At 37.5% G+C, this 26,832-nt stretch overlaps 3 protein-coding genes across 6 annotated transcripts; 2 read left to right on the top strand and 1 right to left on the bottom strand.

Moving 5' to 3' along the window:
* Positions 1-2,601: 2,601 nt before the first annotated feature.
* Positions 2,602-11,883, bottom strand: anp32b (acidic (leucine-rich) nuclear phosphoprotein 32 family, member B). Of its 3 annotated transcripts, none has more exons than XM_074629366.1 (7): positions 11,636-11,883; positions 8,241-8,390; positions 8,025-8,147; positions 6,675-6,867; positions 6,279-6,400; positions 5,867-5,948; positions 2,602-3,295 (listed from the first exon to the last, which is right to left on the bottom strand). In XM_074629366.1, the coding sequence occupies exons 1-7, from the start codon at positions 11,687-11,689 to the stop codon at positions 3,213-3,215; spliced, it is 807 nt and encodes a 268-aa protein (XP_074485467.1). In that variant the 5' UTR covers positions 11,690-11,883; the 3' UTR covers positions 2,602-3,212. The 3 variants fall into 3 exon arrangements, with proteins under 3 accessions (XP_074485467.1, XP_074485468.1, XP_074485469.1); XM_074629367.1 differs by having other exon boundaries at positions 3,070-3,292; positions 11,636-11,877; XM_074629368.1 differs by lacking the exons at positions 5,867-5,948; positions 6,279-6,400 and having other exon boundaries at positions 3,070-3,292; positions 11,636-11,875.
* Positions 11,884-15,912: 4,029 nt separating this feature from the next.
* On the top strand, positions 15,913-18,215 carry hemgn (hemogen). 2 transcript variants are annotated; one of them, XM_074629362.1, is made up of 4 exons: positions 15,913-16,099; positions 16,453-16,531; positions 16,963-17,594; positions 17,730-18,215. In XM_074629362.1, the coding sequence occupies exons 1-4, from the start codon at positions 16,036-16,038 to the stop codon at positions 17,840-17,842; spliced, it is 888 nt and encodes a 295-aa protein (XP_074485463.1). In that variant the 5' UTR covers positions 15,913-16,035; the 3' UTR covers positions 17,843-18,215. The 2 variants fall into 2 exon arrangements, with proteins under 2 accessions (XP_074485463.1, XP_074485462.1); XM_074629361.1 differs by having other exon boundaries at positions 16,453-16,543.
* Positions 18,216-20,367: 2,152 nt separating this feature from the next.
* Positions 20,368-26,342, top strand: trmo (tRNA methyltransferase O). The gene is made up of 6 exons (XM_074629360.1): positions 20,368-20,619; positions 20,830-20,981; positions 22,461-22,635; positions 23,663-23,820; positions 24,099-24,668; positions 25,652-26,342. The coding sequence occupies exons 1-6, from the start codon at positions 20,531-20,533 to the stop codon at positions 25,885-25,887; spliced, it is 1,380 nt and encodes a 459-aa protein (XP_074485461.1). The 5' UTR covers positions 20,368-20,530; the 3' UTR covers positions 25,888-26,342.
* Positions 26,343-26,832: the final 490 nt, after the last annotated feature.

Below are 26,832 nucleotides of genomic sequence, written 5' to 3'. Positions count from 1 at the left end.
TGGGTTCATATGAGCCTCACTGTGCCTGGTCTGAATGCATTTGAATGCAGTTATTGTGATGTCTTTAAATTGTCTGCTAAATGTATTCAGTAAAAACTGGAAGAGATTTTATCCTGTTTTTGTTTTAATATTGTTTCTAAAATACGTTTAAAATATATATATATATATATAAAGTACAATTAAATATTTCTGGGGAATCCATTTGTCTCTTCTCTAATAGAGCACAAACACACTAATATTTGAGCAGTTACAAGTTACATAATCAGCAGTGCAGCTTGCAGGTCCTGTAACTGTTGACTATTTGGAGTCTCTGAGGCTGCAATGTGTAGACTAGGGCTTCGACTAATGATTATTTTCAATGTCGATTAATCTGTTTGTTATTTTCTCGATTAACAATTAGTTGTTTGGTCTATAAAATGTAAGAAAATGGTGAAAAATCCAACGTGCGCTAAATTTTGGCGAGGAAAAACTGGCCCTTTAAGGTACATTTTTAACAGATTGATGATGTGATTGATGTGCAATTTATCATAATTAACTATGGACAATCATGCGATTAATCACGATTAAATATTTTAATCGATTGACAGCCCTACTTTTTTTTTCTTAAAAAAAAATACTCAAATCGATTAATTGATTATCAAAATAGTTTAATTTAAAAATAGATTAATTTCATAGTTGACAACTAATCTATGAATCGTTGCAGCTTTAGTCTAGACAGTCAACATTGTTCATCTGTACATGATTGCCTGGCTTGTGTTTGAAATTAAAATAAATGGGCTCTAAAAGAAGCAGCAGCCTGAAGAAGATCAACATCCAGAAACTCTTTTTAAAAAATAAATTATTGTTCCTCAAAAGCACAGTAATGCAGTTTAGTTGCTATGTTGGGCTTCATGTTAAAAATAAAGGCGTTACAGACCAGGGCTCTCTGTCTCGGGGTAACATTACCATTTCTGTAGAGGGCACAATGACTATATTTTGTTACAGAATATATTCAGGCTACTACAGCATTAACCTTACTCGGGAAAACTCCTAAAGGAAAGGGTTTCAAGTCTGTCTTAAAACAATACTCATATGCCAATATGTAATTCAAAGTTACCCTCCAAGAGGTCACAAGATGAGGTCGTCGATTGATTAACAAGTTATGAAAGAAGTAAACACAAATATTTTGCAATATACAAAAGGGGAGACAGCACAGGTGAATGGGGATTTTTTAAACTAATAGATACCACCATGAAGTCAAGTGTCCAATGTCCTTAAGTCCAATGTAAGAGATGGTGGGGACAAAATCTGCAGTCCTCATTCTGTGCAAAAACGCATTTAGCCAAAGCTAATACGAGACTTTGGCAGTCTGAGTCAGCAAATCAAGTGAATATTCCCCCCCCAAAAATCTTGCTTTGAGTTAATAACAGAGGGAATTTCAAACTAAAAATACACACTTGATTTAACCAACTCTGACAGCCCTTATACAGTACTGGCTTCAGACTTTAGAAAGCATTTTACACAGAATGAACTGTGCATTTTGACCCCCATCTCTTACATTGGACTCACTAGAAAACCGTCTCCTCATAGCAAGTATGGTGAGGAGTAATGATTACAGTGATTTACAGCTATTTCCACATATAAATTGGCAAGAGAGTATTGTATCGAGGGAGACTCATTAAAATCTAAACCTGTCTTTTAAGACTAGACATAATAATACCACAGTGTAGAAATACTGTTACAAGTAAAAGTTCTGCAATAAAAATGTTACTGAAGTAAAAGTACAACACATCAGCATCAAAATATACTTAAAGTACCAAAAGTAAAAGTACTCATTATGCAGAATGGTCCATTTCAGACTATATATTATATTTCTGGATTATAATTATTGATGCATTAATGTGTTCATCACTTTAATGTTGCAGCTGGTAAAGATGGAGCTGACTTCAACCAATATATATACTTTTGGGTATAGCTTAAGGGATAACGTACAGCGAGCCGGTCATTGTTGTGAAATAAACCCTGACGCGTCACCCTGAAGGAGTTTAATATTAATGACCCACTAGCTGTACATTATCCCGCTTATTACACGACTACTTATCAAGAAAGCAATAATTTGACACAAAAACGGTCGGCCAGAGTCCGACATCAGAACTGTGCCCATAGCAACGGTCTGTTATACGTAGCAACGGTCTGCTATAAAGAAAAAACGACCGTAGAACGCTGTGATTGACCAATCAGAATTGAGTATTCAACAAAGCCGTGTAATAATCTACAATAATACATCATAATTAGCTTTTCAATCATATTTTGTATTACTAACCTGAATCTGCAACTAATAACTAAAGCTATCAGGCAAATTTAGTGAATGGTGTAGGAATAAAAAGTACAATATTTACCTCTGAGGTGTATTGAAGTATAAAGTATCATAAAATATAAAGTCAAGTACAAATACCTCAATTGTACTTAAGTACAGTACTTATTAGTAAATGTAATCTGTTACTTTCCAGCACAAGTACAGTCACCATCAGAACACACAGAATAACAGCAGATGATGGCTGTCATTTCAGCTCTTTACGTTCATTTTGGGACACCAGACAACCAGGAAGAGAGAAAAGCACAAAATGTTAACATTTTATTTACAAAGTTGTTTTTTTGTCATACAGAAAGTAAAAATGTAGCTACAACCTTGATTTGTGCAACAGGCGGCCACACTAAAAATCATGGCTCGTTGGTTGCACAGCTGCTATAGCAATAATTTTATTGGGAAAAATAAGGAACAGAAAAAAAAAAAAGACAAAAAAAATGAGAAATAATAAACCCAACAACAAAAAATAATTCATCCAACAAAATATTAAAAGCACAGACCCAAAACTAGATACCAGTCCCAAAGTCCTCACACGGGAATACATAAAGAGGGATCGACAGTGAAATTGTGGAATGCTGAGTGCTGGGCTGCCTGAGAACCTCGGGGCCGTGGGGTGGGTGAGGTGGAGGGTGTTGGGTGGCTCTCAGTTCCATGGGGAGGGAAAGGGGGAGAAAAAAAGGGGGCGGCAGCTCCACTCGGCCCACCCATCCGGTACAGTCTTGCCCCATAAAAAGAGCTCAGAGCTGGGGGGGTTTGGGAGGGGGAGACATGGATTACAAAGGCGGTGCGAGTTGTAGGAGGGCGGACGTTCGGGTTTGTGGGGGAGGAAGGGTAACTCGGTAGGCTCTCGTTTTCAGTTTTGCTCTTAATCATCGTCTTCATCGTCGTCATCGTCGTCCTCATCCTCTGGGTCTCGCTTTCTCTTCTCGCCTTTGCCAGCTTCTGCTTCTGGGGGAAAAGAGGAAATCGGTGTCATTGTGGAGTCATCAGGTGCCGCCGGGTTTCGAAATTTACTTTTTTCCTCAGTGTCCCACAACTGTCCCAGACCGAACAACCAGTGTCAGATAACTACACTGTTTTTCTTCATTCTACATAATAAATGTGTTTTTTTAGAACTGTCAATCAATTCAAGTATTTAATATCAATTAATTGCATGATTGTCCAAGATTAATTGCAACTAATCACACATTTTTTATCTGCTGAAAGGGAGATTTGTCAAGTATTTAATACTATTATCAACATGGTAAAGATGTTTGCTTTATGCAAATGTATGTATATATTTATTATTGTAAATCTATTAACAACACAAAACAATGAAAAATATTGTCCAGATACCCTCACAGGTACTGCATTTAGCATAAGAAATATGCTCAAATCATAACATGGCAAATTCTATAACATGGTTGGTACCAATGGATTCTTTAGGTTTTTCTAGTTTTACATGATGCCAGGATCTTCACTCTTAAAACTGAGCCCGATACAACCTAAAAATAGCAAGTTGCGTTAATGTGTTAAAGAAATTAGTGGCGTTAAAATGAATTTGCATCGGTGCAACAGTGAATATAAATCTAATATTCCATCTGCAGGCACTAAAACAACAGCCGGACTAACTCTTTAAATCATGAAGCAATTACAGCACACTGGATTCTTTTTTTTCTTTCTTTTTTTTAACAAAATCTACATATAATAGTCTTTTTGTGTTACATATCTTACACATACACATGGTTCTTAACATTTATTTAGTGTTAATTATTACAAACAACTTTCAGCATTATCAAAGACATCCTCTCGCAGGATCTTAGAGAGTGTGGGTAATGTTTAAGAATGGCCACTATCGTGTTTTGCTGTCTCTACATGATATTAAGTTACATGATTAGGAGCTGAAAATAAACTGTCGGATATATATCTTCAGTATTGACATTGTTCAGGATTTAACCGGCCCCTCCCTCCTCACATGCTTTACACTCACAAGCTTGTCTTTATGCCTCTATATGATTAACATTCTCAAAATGTTTTTTTATAACCGATCCAAGTATAATGTCTTATTTTACTTATATTATGAATGGTCAGTGATGTGTAATCGCCATGGAAGCCACTTGATAAGGCCCTGTGAACAGAGCTTCCTCAGTAAACAGAACCACCAGTAGGTGTCATATTATTTCTGATATCAAGCTTTTATTAGTCATTATCAAGTGCTCCCACATATGTACATGAACTCATCATTCTATGCAGACGTTTCTTAAATTTAAATCTGCAGTTTATGTACAAATAAAATGTAAAATCTGAAGGACACTTTCCCTGCTAGACCGTCCTGCCTTCCCATTAATAGCAAAACTGCTTTGTTTCCAAAACTGGACAACAGCAGTTTAAGTACATTTGACTGCTGACCTTTGATTATTTTAATACAATAAGCAAAAAGGATAAATGGAACTAGTTAGAATTATTTTGCACTTTTAGTTATAATAGTTAAGAGTACACACTAATAGGAAAAATGACAGAAAAAGTTGAATTTTGAATAAGGCTGAGCAATATGACGATATACACCGATCAGCCATAACATTAGGACAGCATGGGCACCCTGACCGGTCTGCGGCTACGCAACCCCATACGCAACAAACTGCTCCGCACTGTGTTCTGACGCCTTTCTATCGGAACCAGCATTAACTTTTTCAGCAATTTGAGCTATGGTAGCTCTTCTATTGGATCGGACAACACGGGTCAGCCTTCGCTCCCAACGTGCATCAATGAGCCTTGGGTCTGACCCTGTCGCCTACCTTGGACGACTTTTAATAAGTCCTGACCACTGCAGACCGGGAACATCCCACAAGAGCTGCAGTTCTGGAGATGCTCTGACCCAGTCGTCTAGCCATCACTATTTGGCTTTTGTCAAAGTCGCTCACATCCTTATACGCTTGCCCATTTTTTCTGCTTCCAACACACAGTTCAAAATGTTCACTTGCCGTCTAATATATCCCCCCCACTGCCAGTTGCCATTGTAAAGAGATAATCAATGTTATTCACTTCACCTCTCAGTGGTCTTAATGTTATGGCTGATCGGTGTATATTGTTATCAAGATACGAAATGACCTATATCAGGATAGAAGATTTTGGCCTCATCACCCAGCCCTAATTTTAGACTTAAATCTTAAAGAGTAACCTAAGAGTAAATGGGACTTTTGACTTACTTTAAGTTAGCAAACTGTGTGTACAGTCACTTTGCAGTTAGTTGCAATGGAAGTTCTGTGTCTTTTTAATGAAGAAACATCACGTGATTCTGTTTAACCCAATCTGTGAAAAATCAGTCAAGTTTCCTAGTACTTCGGGCTCCTGAAGTACACAGCAGTGTAAGCAACGTCCCAACTCTCAAGTCATAACAAGATAAATCGAATTCTTGGCCTTGTTTGGGGTTGTGATATGAAGAGAGTGTGGTACTTTTAGTTTACTTTGAGGTGCTCTGGGTTTGAATGCATTTTTGATATGTAAAGGGGACGGTGTTCCAACTACGGAAATGGTACATACCGTCTTCATCGTCATCTTCATCGTCATCTTCTTCATCCGCTTCCCCATCCGCTTCCCCATCCTGAGCAACTTCTTCCCCATCCTGAGCAAAAAATAAAATTCAATCAATGCATCCAAATTCCTTGCATACAAACATATATGTACATACATACATACATACATATGTATGTATGTATGTATTTATATATATGTATGTATATATATATATATATATATATATAAACATACATACATATATATATTTTTTTTAATATACATATATATATATATATATATATATATATATTTTTTTTTTTAATATACATATATATATATATATATATATATATATATATATATATATATGTATGTATGTATATATATATGTTATATATATATATTATATATTTTTTGTTTTGTTTTTGTTTATTACCTCATCTTCTCCGCTGACCTCATCATCATCCTCTTCTCCTTCTACCTCCTCTTCGTCGTCCTCGTCGTCCTCTTCCTCGTCAAAGTCCTCCTCCTCTCCATCCTCATCTTCCTCCTCTCCCTCTGCAATACAAAAGCATCAACAGTCAGTCAACCACAAACAAAGTGTAATCCTGCTGTAATCAAAGTACAACAGTTATAAAGTCCATGTTTAAAGTGAGAGACAGTGAATTAAATCAAAACAAAGTCACAGTCAGGCAGCCGTGTTGAGGTTGAACTGTATCCTCATATTGTTTGGCAGTATATTCATCTCATGTGGATATCTTTCCAGATATTGTGCCATCAGTACAGCAGGAAGACCAAGAGCCATCTCTGAAATACTGGGAGAACTTCTCACCTTCATCTTCATCGTCCTCTATGCCGTCTCCGTCCACCTCTCCTTCAGAGTCGGAGGCTTCCCTGTCCTCCATGTCATAGCCATCCAGGTAGGTGAGCTGTGGCAGCAGCTTGAACACACTCTCTCTGTAGTCATTCAGGTTTGTCACTTCACAGTTGAACAGGTCCAAACTCTTCAGCTTATCCAGCTTTTTCTGTTGATCAAAAGTAGTAAAGTACGATGATGAGAAACCGCTGCACGTTATGTGGGTAGGAGATGATGTGTGTGTGTACTGACCGTGCATAAGGTTGGGTAAGATGTACTGTAAGATTGGTCAACCAGGGGATCTTTTGCTAAACCATTTATACAGAGTTGCGCTGTGTCCCAATTCGGATACTTCCTTTAGTACACTTCCATGTAGTACACTATGTACTTTACTTGCATAGTGCGTCAATTTCGACAGTAGTAGTCTTGTCTCAAATGTCACACCGCTGTTGTGCACTCACCAGAAGCTTGGCAGATCAGCTGGTGATATTCAGCCACGGACATCACGCTGTATCAGCAGTAATTCAATTCAGACGGATACCCAATAATGGCTTCTATTCGACTACAGTATAGTGGTACTTAGTTAAAAAAAAACACATGTATAACTTAAATTTGTATAGCTTGGTCCGCCATTTACACAAGTTTGAAATAAGTTGTTGGCCCCTCCCCTTCGCAGCAAAGATGGCGACCGTTGAGGGTGAGAAGGGTCCAGCGTTCCACACTCAACGTTTTGAGCGTTTTGAGTACAACACCCGGGTACTAAGAGTGCATTGCATTTTGCCATACTTCTCAGTGTGAACACACTTCTGCTCTCAAAAAAGTAAATGTAAGTACGAAAGTACGCTAATTGAGACATAGCTTTGGTTATCCCGTTGATATCTGGTTGTATTAGGACGCTGTGAGCAGAACTACTTTATAGCAATGCTGCATTTAGAAGATGTTTCCATCAATGTGAAGATTCATCAGGTAATTAATTCTCTGGATTAGAAAAGGTATCCTATACATTTTTGTTCTTATATGAATTGCCTTATAAGAATCATATTTGAAATTCATATAAGTGGGTATTAAATACATGTGCAATTAATAGTGAGGATTTCTCCTGAACCCTTTTCAGGGTCAGCTGCAGTGTATGTTGAGTGTAACAACAGATAGCTTAAATATCTATATCCAAATATACAGAAAGCAGTGCTGAAATAAGGTACGTATACGTTATACAGTTGTGTGGTTTTGTATAAATATTCATGCTTTGTCTAATTTGGCATTGACATGAGATAAGATAACATATGTGTGGTGAGTGCTGCTTTTAACATATGTGAAAACACATACCAATGGTTCCAATGTGCTGATGTCTTTCAATTTGTTTCCACTCAGGTTTAGATGTGTGAGGTTGGGTAGTTTCTCTGCTAAAACATCAAGGCCGCCGCTGATTCTGTTGTCACTCAACTCCAGCTGAAAGATGGTAGAAGGAAATATTATTATTATATACAGCTGTCACAATTAAGCTTTGACACAGAGGTAGTAAGGTAAAACTTAATTTTTTACCTTTTTGAGTTTTCCTAGTTTAGGCAGGTTGGAGACTGACATTAAGCCGACATTTATCAAACTGAGGAACTCCAGGTTGACAAACTCATCTGTGAGGCCTTCAATTTTTCCTTCAACTGATCGACAATTGTCGAGGACAAGTTCTCGTACCTGAAATATATAGAAAAGTAATATATCACAAAAAAGGCCATCTCCACCGTTTTATGCATTTAGTGAAACTGTACTTACTATTGATCCATAATTACAATTTATTCTAAAACAATATCAATTCAAAATATTACAAAATAAATGAAAAATAATGCCTTTTCTGAAACAAAATCATGTATACAAGATCACGGAGAAAACAAGCTGACAAACAACATATCGTGTTTAATAGGGGGTGTTGTTGCAGAACAGAATGGCCCTTTACTTACAAAATAAACTCATAATATTTAAAAAATAAATTATAAACGGACTTTTCTGAAACTAAACAATATCATGTTTGTACATAAAATCATGGAAAAACAAGCTGACAAACAACACAACCACAATGTGTTTAATAGATGGTGTTGTTGTTTAGCAGAATGGCCCTTTACTTACAAAATTTAATATTACAAAATTAAAAAAAAAAGAAAGTATTTTCTGAAACTAAACAATATAATTTTTGTATACAAAAACATCAAGAAAACAAGCTGACAAATAACATAACCATAACTTGTTTAATAGGGGGTGTTGATGTTACGCAGAATGACCCTTTACTTACAAAATAAACTCATAATATTAAAAGAAAATAATAATAATTATAAATAAATTATAAATTAAAAAGAATTCTGAAAACTAAACAATATCAATATCATTTTATTATAATTTTGACTAACAACATAACATGTTTAATAGGGTGTTTTTTTTGTCTAGCAGAATGGCCCTTTACTTATAAAATAAATTAATAATATTACAAAATAAATTAAAAACTGACTTTTCTGAAACTAAACAATATCATTTTTCTATACAAAATCATGGAGAGAAAAAAGGCTGACAAACAACATAACCACAATATGTTTAATATGGGGGGTTGTTGTTTAGCAGAATGGCCCTTTACTTACAAAATAAAATATTACAAAATTTAAATAAAAAATAAAAAAGTATTTTCTTAAACTAAACAACATAATTGTTCCTACACAAAATCCTGGAGAAAACCAGCTGACTAACATGTTTAATATAGGGTGTGTTTTTGTGTTTAGCAGACTGGCCCTTTATATAAATGTATAAAGTAATTTAAAGGTATTTAGTAGTTGCTGTAAAACCTTATAAAACCCAGTGTGAAGGCGGAGTTAGTTAGTTTGACTCAGTTAAAGCTCAACACTGGTTGCGAAACTCAATGTGGGACAAAAAAACGTTGCAAAAAAAAAAAAAAGTTGTTAAACGTCAAAGATTTAAGAAAGTAAAAGACAGAAACGTATCCTGAGTCTGCATCTAAAAACACTTGATAATGTACCCACACACCACGGGGTAATGTGTTGACTAGTCACTGAAAGGAGGAAGAGCAGAGCAGCTCCTCATGGCCTGCTGACGCTGATCACTCACTCACTAATGACAATGATCGTTAGTGAGCTAGGTTAGCTCCGCGCTAGGTTAGCAGTGAGCTAGGTTAGCTCCGCGCTAGCCGCTAGCCGGAGTGTTAAACGCCGCCGTGCAGCAGCAGCAGAGCAGCTACTGTCTGCCGCCATTAACCAACCCAACAGCACCGGACGGGATTGAGATACACCCTTAGTACAGACTCTGCTCTTTTTTTATACTGTTAAACCAGCTTTCATTTGAGGAAGTGGAATATAAGCTTTTGTCGTCGACTGAACGACCGATATTGACAGTTTTATTCCAGGTTACAACGTGGAAAGGAGAGAATACAGAGAACGGACATTTAGTGTCAAACAAACAAAGATGGCGCCGGTTCCTCTCTGTCTCCCTTCAGCTCCAAAGACGACAGAATGACAACATGGCGACTCGCTGAGATACAGTATGCAGCTCTCTCTGAACACTTCAATGAAGACAAAGTGCTGCTCTAGAAAGACTCATTATGACTTTACACATCTACACATGTTCTTTTTCTCCATGTTAAGGTTTATTATAGTGCATGAGTCGAGTAGGAAAACGCCGACCCGTCGTGTTTTCTCTGCCCACGCATCAAGCGAGGTGCACCGGATCTCCGTTGTCATGCAAGCACGGTTGCTTAGCGGAGCCGTTGGTTGACAAAACGAGCCGTTTTTAGTTGCTAAACAACAAGTTTATCCCATAATGTCAATACTGATTGAAAGAAGTGTACAACAATGGTGTATTTATTTGTCTTTGGGCTAGTGTAGAAGCAGAAGGGGGGTAATGTGGCGGGAACAAACACACTAAGTTGGGAGTCTGCTGTCTTCATTAACTCTTCTGATCACCAGACTTTATTAAATAAGTATGCACTATTTAAACTAAGCATATATGAAAGTGTGTGAGCTATTTTTTGGGGGGCATAAAACTGCTGCACACTCCCTTTTTGAACCAGCTTTAAACGTGGCTTTAAAAACAATACATGCCTATAGTTGTGTGTAGTTTGTGTATAAATAATCAGCTGTCTTTTTGTTATAGTGAGTGGTAACTAGGTTTATGGATGACTCGTGGATGGTTTTTGTTGTCGCTGCTGTAATCTACCCATTTGATATTAACCTACTTATACACACATTTCAACACGTAACTCGTGATGAGGCTGATGGTTTCGTTTAACATGCAACAAAAACTACATTTTCACCCTTCAGAGTTGTAATTTGTGACAAAAAAGCGCCCCATTTTTTAGCAGTAATGCTAGCAAGCAAAGCACAAACATGGCTGGCTTCCACAAGGTCTGTGTAAAACACAACCGCTCTGTGGATGCCTAAACGCGGCGTAAAGGGGAGGCAAAATGACCCTCATATATCCAGCGTAAAGAAGAAGTTTAGTAATTGTGGGTACAACCAGGTGGGAGTCGAGCTGGAGCTGGATCGTGTAGTGTTTAGTGTTTAGTGTGTGTGCACCACTGTGGACAAGGAGGCTGCGAAACGGTTAAAGCACTGCAATAATGCCCAGCAAGCTTGAGGAGGAATCGCCAAAGTAACGATTGAATATAGCTTTTTCTCTCTCTCATCTCGTTGCCTTTCCTAATACGCCCCAATCCAGAGCAAGAATAAAGGGATTAAAGCTTGTTGTGCGGAGTGTTTTCCGCCCCTATTATAAAGCAGAAACATTAATCTAAAAAGCCCATGTGGTCACCATTACGTTAGCCACACACACACAGGTCACTCGCAAAGCAAAAAAAAAAAAAAAAAGTAGCAAGCAAGGGCTAGCAAAAAGGGCTAGCCAGAAAACTAAAGGGTTGGTTTTTTAAAAAAAAAAGCACGACTCACATCAGACGGTGTCCTGTTTCTTAGCTCCAAGTGGATCCTCTTTTTCATGTCCATCTTTGCCTCCTATGAAAGTGAAAACTTTTCTTCTCTCTTGGGTTTTGCTGGGATCTTCAGTCCAAAGGCAAAAGAGATGCCCTTAATGGAGGGAGAAATATAGGACTGTATAATGAACTGAGCCAAACGCTAAGTTAGTCGGAGAGAGGAGAAACCATGGAGGGAAACGGGACTGAAACAAAATATATGCTCAACAGCGCCATCTGCGTCCAGAAACGCCCATCGCCTCCATGAAGGCATTGCAGTCACAAAACATGACGCTGCCTCCGAAACAGTGCTATGGTGCAATTTATATTTCTGCAAAAGGAAAGTACTATGTTTATCTTAAGACATAACCATTTTTTTCCTGTAAAAAGTCAGGTTCATAAAAGAAAAAAAGCACAATGCATGTGTACAGTTTATGCACAGTAGCATTCAACCAATTAGACGTCGATAAAGTAGGTCATATGGTCAACTTTGTTTATCTGCCCTAACTTAAAAGTTGTATAGCTTGAAAACATGCCCGTATTTTGATATATATATATATTGTTATTGTGTAGCATTGAATGTGTAAAATAATGTCATTAAGAAATCCTGTTTTGATGATTACTCAAACCTGTTGCCTTTCCTTTGTTTGGCATAATGCAATCACAGATGTTGATGAATTTGTAATTTTTGTGTCAATTGTTTTTATCAATAAAGTGCATAAATGTATAAATTGTGTTGTACTTTCTCTTCATAAATGCCAGATTCCTTTAACACACTAGAAAGGAGGGGTGTGTTTGGGTTTGCAGTAAAGAGAGCATTGTATATGCACATGGAGAGTAGGGCACCCCCTCCAACCCCACCCCCTTTACTTCCTGAGACACCAGAGCCCTCCAGCACAAGTCTACTGAGTACGAGATGTTGTTTTTTATAAGTCAAAATGTCAATCAGCCATTATATTCTAGATTTTGGCAAAAATATTGATATATTTTAAGGGTAGTTAGCACTAATGTAGAGATTTAACACAAATTAATATAGGCTATAATGCTAAATATCCACTATGTCCACTGTACAGGGTACATGATCCATAGTCTTTGGCTTTATGCAAATTATATGTACATAATATATGTATATAAACTGTTTTTAAATCAGTGTCTGGTAGTTGAAAATGTGCACCAGAAGATGGCACTGTAATATCTGCTTTGACATTCCTCAAATATGAGTTTCATTGTGCAACAGTAGGGGTGTGTGTGGCAGCCTTTTCTGCTTGTAACAGTAATGCTGGTAATAATCTATTACTTGAAAAGATGTGAATACTTTGAAGGAGTCTGTTCTTGTGTCTATCAGCTGAAGAGTTGGCTGGTCCTTTGGCCAGCTGGAAGTCAACATTGATACTGGAGGTGTTGCTAAATGGTCGAGGTAGTTTGAATGTGCGTGTTTTTGTTTTAATGTAACAATGGGACAGTTTGTTCATCTCAGTCAGTGTATCCCAGAGAAGGAGGTTGTTATACTTGGCATTGAATGGCCTTGCAAGATTAGTTTTTTTTAATTGAACTCTACCCCAGACTAAACAGGTGAATGAGTATGTTTTCCACTAAAACTTTTAAGGGGTGCTCAAGCAAACCTCAATTTCATCTCGGCACCCTTTTGAATGCAGTATAACTGTGTTATTTTTGCTTATTCTAAACATGGTGTATTTTAATATTTTTGCATACTGGGGTCCCTAAACAGTCTTGGAATTGCAAACATTTGGTATGACTGGAAAGCTGAGACTCTTGTGGATCCAATGAATTGAATTGTCACCTGTCACCTGAATTTTATGTTTTCTAGGACTTTCAATCGATTAAAATACGTAATCACGATTAATAGCGTGATAGTCCATCGTGATTAGACGCAAATTAATCGCACTTTTATCTGTTCAAAATGTACCTTAAATGGAGATTTGTCACATATTTATTCCTCTTATCAACATGGGAGTGGGCAAATATGTTTGCTTTATGCAAATTTATGTATATATTTATTATTGGAAATCCATTAACAACACCAAACAATGAAAAATATTGTCCAGAAACCCTCACAGGTACTGCATTTAGCATACAAAATATGCTCAAATCACAACATGGCAAACTCAAGCCCAACAGGCAACAACAGCTGTCAGTGTGTCAGTGTGCTGACTTGACTATGACTTGCCCCAAACTGCATGTGATTATCATAAAGTGGGAATGTCTTTAAAGGGGAGACTCGTGGGTACCAATAGAACCCATTTTCATCCACATATCTTGAGGTCAGAGGTCCAGGGACCCCTTTGAAAATGGTAAATGGACTTGCTTTTATATAGCGCTTCTCTAGTCTTCCGACCACTCAAAGCACTTTACACTACATGTCAGCATTCACCCATTCACCCATTCACACACTGATGGCAGAGGCTGCTAAGGTGCCAACTTTGCCCATCAGAATCTAATCTAAATACTCATTCACAAACCGATGGCTCTGCCTTCGGGAGCAATTTGGGGTTACGTGTCTTGCTCAAGGACACATCGACATGTGACCCGGAGCAGCCGGGGACCGAACTGCCGACCTTCCAATTGGTGGACGACCTGCTCTACCCTCTGAGCCACACAGGCCGCCCCTGATGGCCATGCCAGTTTTTCCTCGCCAAAATTCATCCTAATTTTGGAGTGTTGTTTAGCCTCCTGACATGGTTGGTACCAATGGATTTCTTAGTTTTTTTAGTTTCATATGATACCAGTATCTTCACTCTAGCTTTAAAACTGAGCTCGCTACAACCTAAAAATCGCAAATTGCGTTAAAGACATTAGTGTCGTTTAAACAAATTTGCATTAACGCGGTATTATTGCTAGTGTCTTCCTTTAAATACATAAAGACATTTCCACCATAACTTGATGCAGAAAAGGCAGAAATTGGTGCATAAAAAATCACCAGAATGCAGGAAATGAAGTGTTTGATGTTAAAAATTTCCTAAGAAAGGACCCCCAGACTCCCCGCTTATATGCCGACCCCAAAGTTGAAACGAAACCCGCACCCTTGTCTGTACACGTCATATTCTCATTAAGGGCTGAGTTCCCTGAAGGCTTGATCCTAGAATCACCCCTAGTCTGCAGCCATAAATTCATCCATACAGAGCGTACAACAAGAAACAGACAGTTTAGATTGTCATACTATAATTTTAGAAAGTGTGTGTGAATTGCAAGAAGCTCCTTGAATTTAACCAAGAAGAGACACTCAACATTTCCCCTACAGTGCTGGAGGCAATTGGCAGTTGAGTGTTATTTACTCTGCTGGACAGCTTCTTTCTCTGAGTGGCTCAAACAGGCACATGAGGGCTCAATGTGCTGAGAGAAGATTGAGAACACGCCCCAACCGAGCAGCTCTCCCTCTGAGAGATAAGATGGGTATGCCCCTACTCCGGGTGAGGACAGGATTTCTTGGTTTCAGGTATCTGATGGCTTGTCAACACAGTAGTCTACCCAGAGTGCTTCATAATATATAAAGTAGCTCAGTCTGTGCGGGTACTTGGCTTGGGAACTGGAGGGTTGCCGTTTCAAGTCCCTGCACGGACCAAGTACGGAGTGTGGACCGGTCACTCCTGGGCACTGCAGAGATGCCTTTGAGCAAGGCGCTGGACCCCTAAAAACTGCTACCCGGCCACTGTATAGCAGCTGCCCACTGCTCAATATAATATATTACTGTAGCTAAATTTCTCTGTGTACTGTGCTATATACAATGTTTGACAGTAAAAACTGGATTTACATTTTATTTACCTTTACATTGTTAGAAAAGGGCAGATTTAGCATGAATGAAAAACCTTTTTGGTATGTTTATTGGTAATTATTGTTATTATTATTCATTATTATTATCATTTATATCATAATCAACTCTAGACCTGTGCCAAGAATATTAGGCATTGAATAATTGTCTATGTAAATTCAGTCAAAGTATACTTTTGCCATTGCTAAGCAACAACGACACAGCTTATCTATCAGCTGCTGGCTTGCACATAAACATGCATGAAAAAAAAGTCCTTCTTATTTTCCAGTTTGTTTACTAGTTTAATTATCAGTCTATGTATTTCCACCTTTACCATATACATATTTTGTCTCTATATAACACACTGCCCTCACACAACTTGCTCCAATCTTTATTTGTTTCTCTCTCTCTTTCTCTGTCAATGCTGTGCCAACTCCTCCAGCTTTACAAATATGATAAGGCCAAAGCTGCAAGAACTCTCCCAGCACTACGGTAATGGTTAACCAGATAATTAATTTAGGGGTGGGAATAGAAAACAGTCAGAAGTTATTCTGTCTTCTTTCCTGCGCTTGCCCGCCTTCAATGATTTGAATTCATTCATAGCAGGACTCAGAATGGAGGAGACGTTGCAACAAGAGGCGCAAGAGTTGGAATATAAAAATCAGAATGAAGACCAAGGTAACTTTTAAGATTTGCTCCTCTTCTTTTGAAAATTAAGTAGGCCTACTTCAGTATCTCCACGCTAGAAAGTTATTCATTTGCATACTGTGTGGTGTCTTTTGGTCAACTCATACTTTAACCAACAGCTAAGCTGCTGTTACTACAAATGAGAGACATGTTCAGTCTTTCTGTATTTTCAACCCTTTAGTGTGGAAATGTTTCAGTCAGAGTTGCCAGTGTGTAACTGGTAGAAAAAATGCCTATTAACCACATCTTTATACGCCATCAGTCACCCACCACCTTTACCAGTCATGCGTAAAAAATACTGCTCTTTGATTTCATACTGTCCTTGTTGTTTCTCTGTAACATAGGTGGGATCCGTCGCCGGTTGCGTGACAGGGATCTTATCAGGAAGAGAAAAGCAGAAGCAGAAGAGAAGGAGACTAACCAGTGGGTTTTTGGGTAAATCTATGGAAAGGCACAGCCAATGTTAGTGCAGTGACCTATATGTCAGCTATGTTCATTTGGAGTTACCATCATAGGTTTAGCAGACAGAATCTACAGTAAAGAGCAGTAAATAATTGTTTTAATGCAATGGAGAGTAAAAAGAGAAATGTTAGCATCAAATGTTTAACAAGGCTTTATTAACGAAACTTGCTTCACAATGCACGGTTAAATCATTATCAGCACTGCAGCTGCTTATCACTCCTGTACTTTATATTGAATATGGAGCAATAGGTAACCAAAGGTTGCTCTTGTGTTTCTATTGACGCCCCAGATCCAGGTCAAGGACTTTGTACTATTAGCTTTGCAAAAGTATCACAAAGAGCTGTATCAGTGTCCACTGTTGTTGATTTATTTTAATTGTTGTACTCTCTCAGGGTGGAGAGCCAGAGGAAAAGACCCAGGGCCGACAGTGGCATAAAGAGGAGAGGGAGGCCCAAGAAGAGTGAGCCCACACCGGAGATATCTGTCTCTCAGGAGGAGGAGGAGGAGGCAGTGCCTCAGGAAGCTCCTGCAGTAGTGGTGGTGCCTGAAGCTGCTGAGGTCATCTCAGATCAAACGCCAGGCTCTCTAGCCCCCTTACTCGCTGTGGAATCACAACCTTCATCTGTGCTTGCTGCCCCTGCACCTCAACCAGTGCTTGGATCCATCCAGAGCCCCATCTTTGCTCCAACTCTGACTCCTCCAGCTCCAGTTAACCCAACTCCAGCCCTTTTTTTACCCTCAGCTCCTGCTCCATCTCCCGCCAAAGTCCTAGACGAGGCTCCAGCTCCAGCTCCAGAAGCTGTTCCATTCCCAGTCTCATTCCCAGTCCCAGTCCTGACCACAGCCCCTGTTCCAGCTGCAGCTCCTGCTCCTCTTGCAGCTCCTCCTGCAGCTCCTCCCCAGGTGGAGACCCTCTTCACAGAGTCACAAGGCAGAGAGGTCCCTGACCAGGTCCTGATTGAGGATTTGGGGCCAGATGAGGAGGATGACATCTCTCCATCTCAAGACAAAGGAGCTGATGAAGGTAATAAAGAGGAAGTTTAGACTGCAAATAAAAACACAAGACATGTGTGAATCAATGAAACATTACCTGGTTGAAGGGTTTCCATTTGTCTTAATATTTATATTAACCGTATCCTGTCTTTTGGTCTTTTTTTAGATTTGATCGAGATACCGTCGATCAACATACCTGAAGAAAACGAAATGTTCTCTATTCCAACCTTTTCCTCAACGCCTCCTCCACAGAAATATTTCCCTGGAAATTCATTCTAATTTTCTAAAACACTTTTCACATACTGCCTCAGCTCAGACTACATCCTTCTTGGTCACAGTTTGTTTCTGAGTATTATTTTGGTTAGTGTTAGCCTGTTGGTTGAAGAGAACAAACATATTGAGCATTGCTGATTTGACAAATATATGAATTCAAACCAAACCTGTATGCTTATTTATTCTGCTTTGTGCTTCACTGCGAAGCTCATGAGCTCTATTTTGTATTTTGCATTTAGTAAACAGCAAATTTTGCCTGCTTTTATTTAAAAATAAATGATATAAATCACTGGTAATGATTTATTATTTGTAATTATGGATTTATTTGATAGAATTTTGTAAAAGTTGTTTTTCACTTAATAAAATACACTGCTTACAATCATCTGTCTGACTATCTTTATTATTATGTGCTAAATATATGATCAATAATAAAATAAAAGAGATTTCTTTTAAATTAATTCATAGATTTTTATCCTTCTATTTAGTATCATACAAAATGTGTTAAGAGAATAGATTATACTGGTGTTTTTTACAGGCTGTTATGAGACTGTCATGAATTAATTATATTTTATTAATCTATAGTTTTTTGAGGATTTATCTGCTTTTGTAACATTCAGAATTTGCCATATTTTTCACTTACATGGAGAAATTAAACTATGGTCAAATTTCATTCCGATAAAATACAAATACTCTAACAATGCTCTAAGTGATAAATGTAAAAAGTATATTTCATTATTGCTTACAGTGTGAATAGAATATCAGTGTCTGTATGTCATCTGTGCCTTGTTTGGTCAGGCCTGTGTAACAGCCAGCTTTATTTTATCTACCCGTTTGGCAAACTGTTATTTGGCTGGTAGTACTTAATAGAATTAATTAATTAGTACTATATACAGAGGGGGACGAGTATTTGGATACTTTACTTCAGTAAAAGGAACAGTACTTCAATGTAAAAACACTCCATTGCAACTAAAAGTCCTGCATTCAAAATGAGTATTATTATCAAAAATGTATTTAAAGCATCAAAAATAAAAGTGATTATTATGCAGCAGAATTGCCCCTGTCAGTGTAATATATTATTATACATTATATTATTTTGATTATTATTACTGATGCATTACTGTAAGCAGTATTTTAATGTTGTAGCTGGTGAGGTAGAGCCAATTATAACTACTTTGTATTCTGCTTCATCTATAATAATGCACTGTATTATATAACATAATGTTATATTTTGTATGTAAAATGGGAATTTGTAGAGTAACAAGCTGTCAGATAAATGCAGAACAGTATTTCCTTCTGAAATGTAGAAGAGTGAACTTAAGTACTTAAGTACTTAAGTACTTAAGTACTTAAGTACTTAAGTATATGTACTTTCATTTCACCACTGACTATATATTGTTGTACTCTTTTGTGTCGGCTACTCATTCTGTATTCATAAATAAAGCTTATCAAGAAAATAGTAAATGAGGAGTGTGACATAGCTATTGGCTGCCCTCTGCTGATTAAAACATGACCTGGTCCTCATACTGTAATTTTTTTTTGGAAAGAATTTTTCCAATATATTCACTGTAACATTTCTGTTCGTTTTTCATTACTATACAAAGATGTGCTGTTTGTTTTTTTATGGTGTCTGCAGCTCAGAACAAAAACCGTATTAAATTATAAATCTTTTTATCTTAGCAAAATTTCACATTTAAAAAAAGTAAATTCTCTAACAGACGCTAACCCTTTATTTAAAGTTTTTATAAATGAAATGCAACAATACATATAAAATATTCAGCACTCTACAAACCCCAAAGCCTTTAAAGACTCTTGAAAATTAAAATATTCATTAGAAAAAAATAAATATATATTTATATACATATATTTATTTTTATAATAAATATAATAATAATATATATAATAATATATATAATTGTATAAAGTAGTGATGCTGATAGTTGCTCAATATATTATAACATATTTACTTTTTAATTGATTTTAATTAAATGTTAAGTATACCATACTTCAATTTATATGACTCTTTAAGTGTTGTAAGTCATGCTTGAGAAATATCACGCTAACTTCCGAGTTCATTCGCATTTTCAGTACCTAAAAAAATAGTATATATAATAATAATAATATATATAATAATATATAATAATAATAATATAATAATATATAATAATATAATAATAATTTATATATATATATATATATATATATATATATATATACATATATATATATATATATGTATATATAAAATAATATATACTATATTAACCCCTGGTATATTATATGTCTATTGTTCACTACTGTATAGCACTTGTTTTGCAATAATGTTGCTAAAAAATAAAACTTGCAGTGGGCAAGTTGATCAATGACTTCTGCAACATTCATGCATAATTTATGTGTATTAGCTCCAAGTAGTGTTTTCTACCTACATTTACGCTATATTGCACATTATACAGGATATAAGGAATCCATATAAAGAAAGCTCCACTGCTCAGATGAATATTGTCTGTTATTGTGGTGTCACCTGAAACAGTCCTGGTTGGCCAACAGGAAGTCAAACACACGCTTCCGCATAGAGAGACTCCCACGTGTTTCATCATCAGTCTGTTGCTGTTTAACCCATCATGGTTGAGCTAGCTAGCTAAAAGCTCACTTATTGAGAACTGTCTGTTCTGTTTTGTCATCCTTTATATCAGCAAGATGAATCCTCTGTGTGGCTGCTGTGGAGAGCAAGTTAATAAACTGAACCAGCAGATCTCAGTGATGAGAAAAGAGATGAAGAACTTGCGGTATGTAGAGACAGGAATGTACCATTCACCTTTATAACAGCTGCAACTTTACATGTTTCTCTCTTTAGGTATGGCGGTAATAAATGTCTTGTATGTCATGTACTTTTTGCTTTATAGACAAGTTGTATTGCATATTCTGTGCCATTCAACATTTTATTTATTGATTTCCTTTATCATGGTATTTACTTGTATGTGAATCTTCTTTAACAGGCAGATGTTGGACAGTGCAGTTAGAGCTCATCGCAAACACATGATATCCATTCAGTCTGCTGTGTCAAAGATTGGACTCTATGAAGCTGATAAAGACCAGACATCACAACAACCACCACCAGTAGCATCACCACAGGCTGCATTAGAGCAAGGTACCATTAGTACAGCTGTAAATTCGCCCACAATAATAATGTAAATAAAGACAAATATATCTATCAATCAATCAAAGAAAATGTATTTGTATAGCCCTTTACAATAAACAAAAGGTACCCAAAGTGCTTTACATTAACATCAAGAAATAATAGGAATAAAACACAACATATCATAAAATCCTAAAAAGGTGCATAAAAAGCACAGGAAAAATGTCACCGGGCTACTAGGTATTAAAAGCTAATCTAAATATATATATTTTCCAGGACTTCCAGGACTCAGAAAAAAAACATCTACAGTACATATACTTCTGCATCACATCATATAAGATAATATAACAACTTTATTCATCCCAAAGGATTTTTTTGTGCCAAATGTGCTGAGTATCCATAATAAAATACATAATGTGTTATTATCTTTTAATCTGTCAGATACTTTTTGGGATCAATTGATTAATACATCATGATTGCTGATCATGATTAGCGACATCTTCAAATTAGAGCTGCAATGATTAATCGACTAGATGTCAACCAATAAATTAATCGCAAACTATTTTTATAATCAATTAATTGGTTTGAGGAAAATGTTTTGTTTTTTTAAAGAAAAAAAACCCCAAATTCTCTGAGTCCAGCTTCTTAAATATGAATATTTTCTGGTTTCTTTACTCCTCTTTGACAGTAAACTGAATATCTTTGAGTTGTGAAGAAAACAAGACATTTGAGGACGTCATCTTGGGCTTTGGGAAACACTGATCGTCATTTTTCACCATTTTGTGACATTTTATAGATCAAACAACTAATCGATTAATCGAGAAAATAATCAACAGATTAATTGACAATGAAAATAATCGTTAGTTGCAGCCCTAGTTCGCTTTTTTTGTCTGACCAACAATCCGAAATCCAAATATATTAGATTTACAGTGATAAAAAACAGAAAAGCAACAAATCTGATTTATTTTCTGTCAATTGACTAATCACTAAATGAATTAATTGTTTCAGCATAAAATAAGTAAGGGATAATGCCTGATGAGGTGTCCATTATCAGTGGTTCTGTATTTATAAGATAAGATAGAACTTTATTTATCCCAAGGGAAATTGGAATTGAAATTGAAAAAGTGCAGTAGTTGCAGTACAATGTAGGAAAGAGTGCAAATATAAAATATCAATAAAGGTGCAAGTATAACAATATCCAAAATCCACAAAATTCTAAACATACAAATTGCCAAAAATATAAAAAGTTTGCTTCTTGGTGAATTGCATATAGATATGTATGAGAAGTAGATATGTATTTCACACTGGTGTAGTAGTGGTCGTTGGTGAGGTGGGTGTAATACACAGTAGATGGGTAGTGGGTATACTCTCCTATATATTTCAATGGCTTTTTGGCTGATAGGTGGGTAAACTGTAAACCGCCAGAAAAAGAGGTGGGTATTATAAAATGTTATAAACTGAAACATTGCTGTTATCTGTGTAACACTTCAGGAAACATCCAGACTGCCCCGATTGGTTACATCAGCTCCTGCTTCTCTGTGAAGAATGGGACCCCCAGACAGCCCACCATCTGTGGCCCCTCAAGGGCCGAACTGCGCATCCAGCAGAGTGTCTTCAACAACCCTGAGCACGCTGTGGTGGGCCTGGAGCAGTACTCCCATGTCTGGTAGGTCTCATATAGTTGGTATACTGTGTTTATAATGTATATGTAAGTCCAGTCCATGGTGTGGGTTTGCTATTATCCTTTCAGTCCGAGCCTTGCATGGGTTTCGCTCCGACATAGGCAATGGGGACGAGGTCTCTTGGCTCGTCAATGACATGACTTGGGAAGGACTCAGCCAGACATTTCTCCGTTCTCGGCTGAGATGGACGGCATAACGCTATAAAACGTGTCTTTCGGTGCAATTATAGGCATTAATTTTTTAAGGATTCTGTATTATACAGTTTGTATTTTTCTTTGAATAAGAAGTATTTTACAAAAGATTTGGTCCGTTTTATGCATGTTTGTAATCCTGAGGTGTTAAAGAAGAAAAACAACAAATATCCAAATTATCTACACTGCTGACTTTTCCTAGCTTGAATGAGCTGTTCTTTTACCTGTCTAATAAGAGCGTATAGAGCCATGTCAGACTGGTATAGAGTGCTACAGGAATGAGTCCCAAACCCCAGAAATGAGTTAGTATTTGAGCTCTTCCTGTTCCTGTCTGGAAGTCAATGGGTTTTTTGAATGGGTTTTTAGATAGATGCCTGAAATAAGGGCTGTGTTTAACACAAGCTTAAGAGATTTTAATGTTTTGTTCTACGACATAAAATACATCAGTAAATATCCTACTCGTGGATTTTGAAGCCTTTACGTGTCTTAAAAAAGGCGGTTGCTAAAAATTGGCTAACTGAAGTCACGCCGACTTGTCCATCTTACAGGGCGATGCTAAATTCCTGGTTGGCCTACAAAAATACGTTATCACTTGAGCACTCTATTAAAGGCTGTATAAATAAACTTCATTTGGCACTTTTCAGGTAATATTTAGTAGCTTTTTTCTTCTTCTGACTGAAGCAACATGCTTTTGGTTGTCTACCTATCTATTTCTTGTGGATTGAGGATTTAGGATACGGTCTTCTGCACACATACAGACTTTATGTATCCACTGTTTAATTCATCTCATCTGTGCATTTTCCCCATTTGGTCTCTTCAGGATCATCTTTCTCTTTCATAAAAATGGGCACTTGAGTTACAAAGCCAAAGTGAAGCCTCCACGACTCAACGGTCAGAGAGTTGGTGTGTACTCGACACGGAGTCCCCACCGACCAAACGCCTTGGGTCTGACTCTAGCTAGACTTGATAAAATTGTAGGTGAGTCACTAACAAAAATGTGTCTTCAATTGTTAATTGTGTGTTTGTGTCGTTGTGTCGTTGTATGTAGAGATTTAGCAGAATGTAAACATGTCACCATTTTTAAACTCTTAATGCTAGACTACTCTAATGCATAGAATATTTTCAGTTCATTTAGAAGTTAATTTAGTTAAACGAAATAAGCTACAAGTCTAAATGTTCAGCTGTCAAATTTAACCTCAGCCACAGAAACAAGTACCTCGATGGAAACGACTGCATTGCCACCTTTTATTTTCTAGGTGATACAATACATCTGTCAGACATTGACATGATTGCTGGCACCCCAGTCCTGGACATCAAACCCTACATCCCAGAGTACGACTCCCCCCACTCCAGGATGGACTCAGAGCCTTATGATTCAAACACAGACCAAGCACAGGCAACTACTGGGTCACCAAATGAGACAACACACACATCAAACCTCGATAAAGACTCTGATGATCAGTCGGACGGTGACTTGGGAAGTCTCCTCTCAAGAGACAAATCTGAAGCTGATATTCCAGTCACAGATTCAGCTCAGTCAGTCAGTGCTCAGTTTTGCCTCCACAAAGACCTACACAGTGTCCTGGAGGAGGCCAAGGCCTATGTGACTCAAAGTTGCCAGCTGAGCAGAGCGAGCGAGGATCAAGTTTCAGACTCTCCCAAAACCAAACCACCAGAGTCGACGGTGGAGCGGCCTTGCTATGGAGAGGAGGCCTACAGTGCCATCGCTGGCTGGATCAGAGAGCCTCCTGTTAGTAGTCTGGAGGTGCGCTTCACCCCACAGGCTGAGAGGGAGTTAGCAGACTTCCTTCCCACTCACCTGTCAGGTAAGCCCAACTTCCAGTTCCAGCATTACAGTAGCCTGTTGTCACTCAGGGATAAGGGGGATGTTGTGTTTTTGTCCACAAGAGGGAGCTGTTGTGAAAGAGATGAATATGAATCAGAATCAGCTTTATTGGCCAAGTATGTGTACACACATACAAGGAAATTTGACTCTTTAAGTTGCTCTCAATGTACTTACACACAGAACAATTTACGGGGGGGATAGAAACAGACAAACAGCTAAAATCAAAGACAGCAAAGCTGAACAAAAACACAAAATAATAGATATGGTTACGCTGATGTATGTTCAAGTGTTGATTTTTCTGATAAGTTTGGTTTTAATTAGTAATTTGATGCTATAAGGGGGTTAGACGTCATGATTGACAGCTGTGAGTCTCTCTTGCTGACAAACTGTGGCCGTGCTCAGCTCGCGATTGGTCCGGGAGGTGACCTCAATACTGCGGCTCCACCGCCCAGTCACTACTGTGCAGTCTGGCTCAAAATGACGCCAAAATCTCAAGATGGCAGCTCCGGTATCCGGGATATTTTGGTTTCACTTCTGTACAGTTGGAGGAAGTGGAGACACGTCATCCATCTTTATATACATTCTATGGGAGAAACACCATTTTACACATCGATTCAATCAACTAATCAATTTGTCGAAATTGTAGTGTTTGTAGACTAAGACTTTCTTTGGTCGAGGACAACCGTAGAACTAGTTTGTACATACAAGTAGGTGAAAAGATAGGTGTGAAGAGCGTGGTTAAGTACGATGAATGCATGTGTACATGTCTGATTTTTTTTATTCTTATGTTGTAATTTTGAGCAATCTCTGACAAAAGAATTTACTTCAGGATTAATAAAGTTCTATCTTATCTTATCTTATCTTATCTTATATACAGTATATACAGCTTGTACGATCAATATTTGACAACGATGGATGAATAATGATTCGTAGCATAACAGCGTGAACTTATATGACACACAGGACCCTCTGAAAGCGACCGACCCAGGTTCAAGTTTCTTCGCAGTCCAGAGGAGGCTGCTGCCGCCATCAGAGGGGTGCTGTCAGCAGACCCACGGTCAGTCTACAGGAGGACACGCTGCAGAGACAGACTCTTCTTCTTCACCCTGGACATGGCTGACATCACCTGCTGGTTTGGACAAGGCTTCGCTGAGGTACTGCAGGTCCGACCTGTTGAGCAACACATTGCTTCAATGTGAGAAACCCTTTCAGTGAAAGCTTCAGAGCTGGAAAGACTCTGTTTTCATGTTTATTGAGAAACATAAACAGACCCTGTCAAATGTTGCACAACTCAACATTTCCAGGTAATTTCTCTACTGACAAATGTGTATTTAAATGGTAAAATCATTTCAAATCAGACATATAAAGGACGAGGTACATTCAATTTTGTATTAGTACATTAAATAAAAGATTTTTGAAACAGAAATGCTTTTTTATTTTTTTGTCCTTGTTTATATTTTCTATTTCTTACGGGAAGTCAGAAAAATGGTAGATAATGAACATGTAGTTTATTTCTATCTCACACAAATGATGGAGAAATAGGAGTGATTTTACAAATGTAGTAAATGATCAAAGTTCTTCTCATCAAGTATTAAAGACTTGCCCACGCTTCCCATACATCTTCATGATTTAGAAAATTGTTTGCTCGTTTATGTTTGGTCAAGACGTGTTCTGGACTGGTGTAAAGGTTTCTTTTATGTATCATTTCCATTTTCATGTCTTTTTCCTAATTTAGAGGAAGTAACTGGCCCTCTACCTAACTGAATGATCATGAATGAGTGGGCTTTTTTTGTTTCTTCTTGTAGCTTATTACTGGTATAACTGTCACATACCAACAGTGACAATAAATCACTCTCCAGCTATAGCTTTATAGTGGTGTATTTTTGAGTCGGAGAGCGGAAGAGAGTGAGAGGTGGTGGCGAAAAGTCAAAGGGAACATTTATGATTAAGCTGTTAGATGCATGGATTTACTTTTTTTTAAACCAGTCTTGGAATTACTTTTAAGGCAATTAAGTTACATAACTTTAATGAGGTTCAGCTGAATGAAGAGGGACATTGACAAAAATATTGTGGCTCATCTTGAGAAATAGTTGGTGGAAAAACAAATATGTATCTTATATGTAACTGAGGAGGAACGGTTTTGA

Source organism: Sebastes fasciatus, chromosome 3 (assembly GCF_043250625.1).
Source record: "Sebastes fasciatus isolate fSebFas1 chromosome 3, fSebFas1.pri, whole genome shotgun sequence".
Lineage (NCBI taxonomy): Eukaryota > Metazoa > Chordata > Actinopteri > Perciformes > Sebastidae > Sebastes > Sebastes fasciatus.
This window is presented reverse-complemented; position numbering and strand designations above follow the sequence as displayed.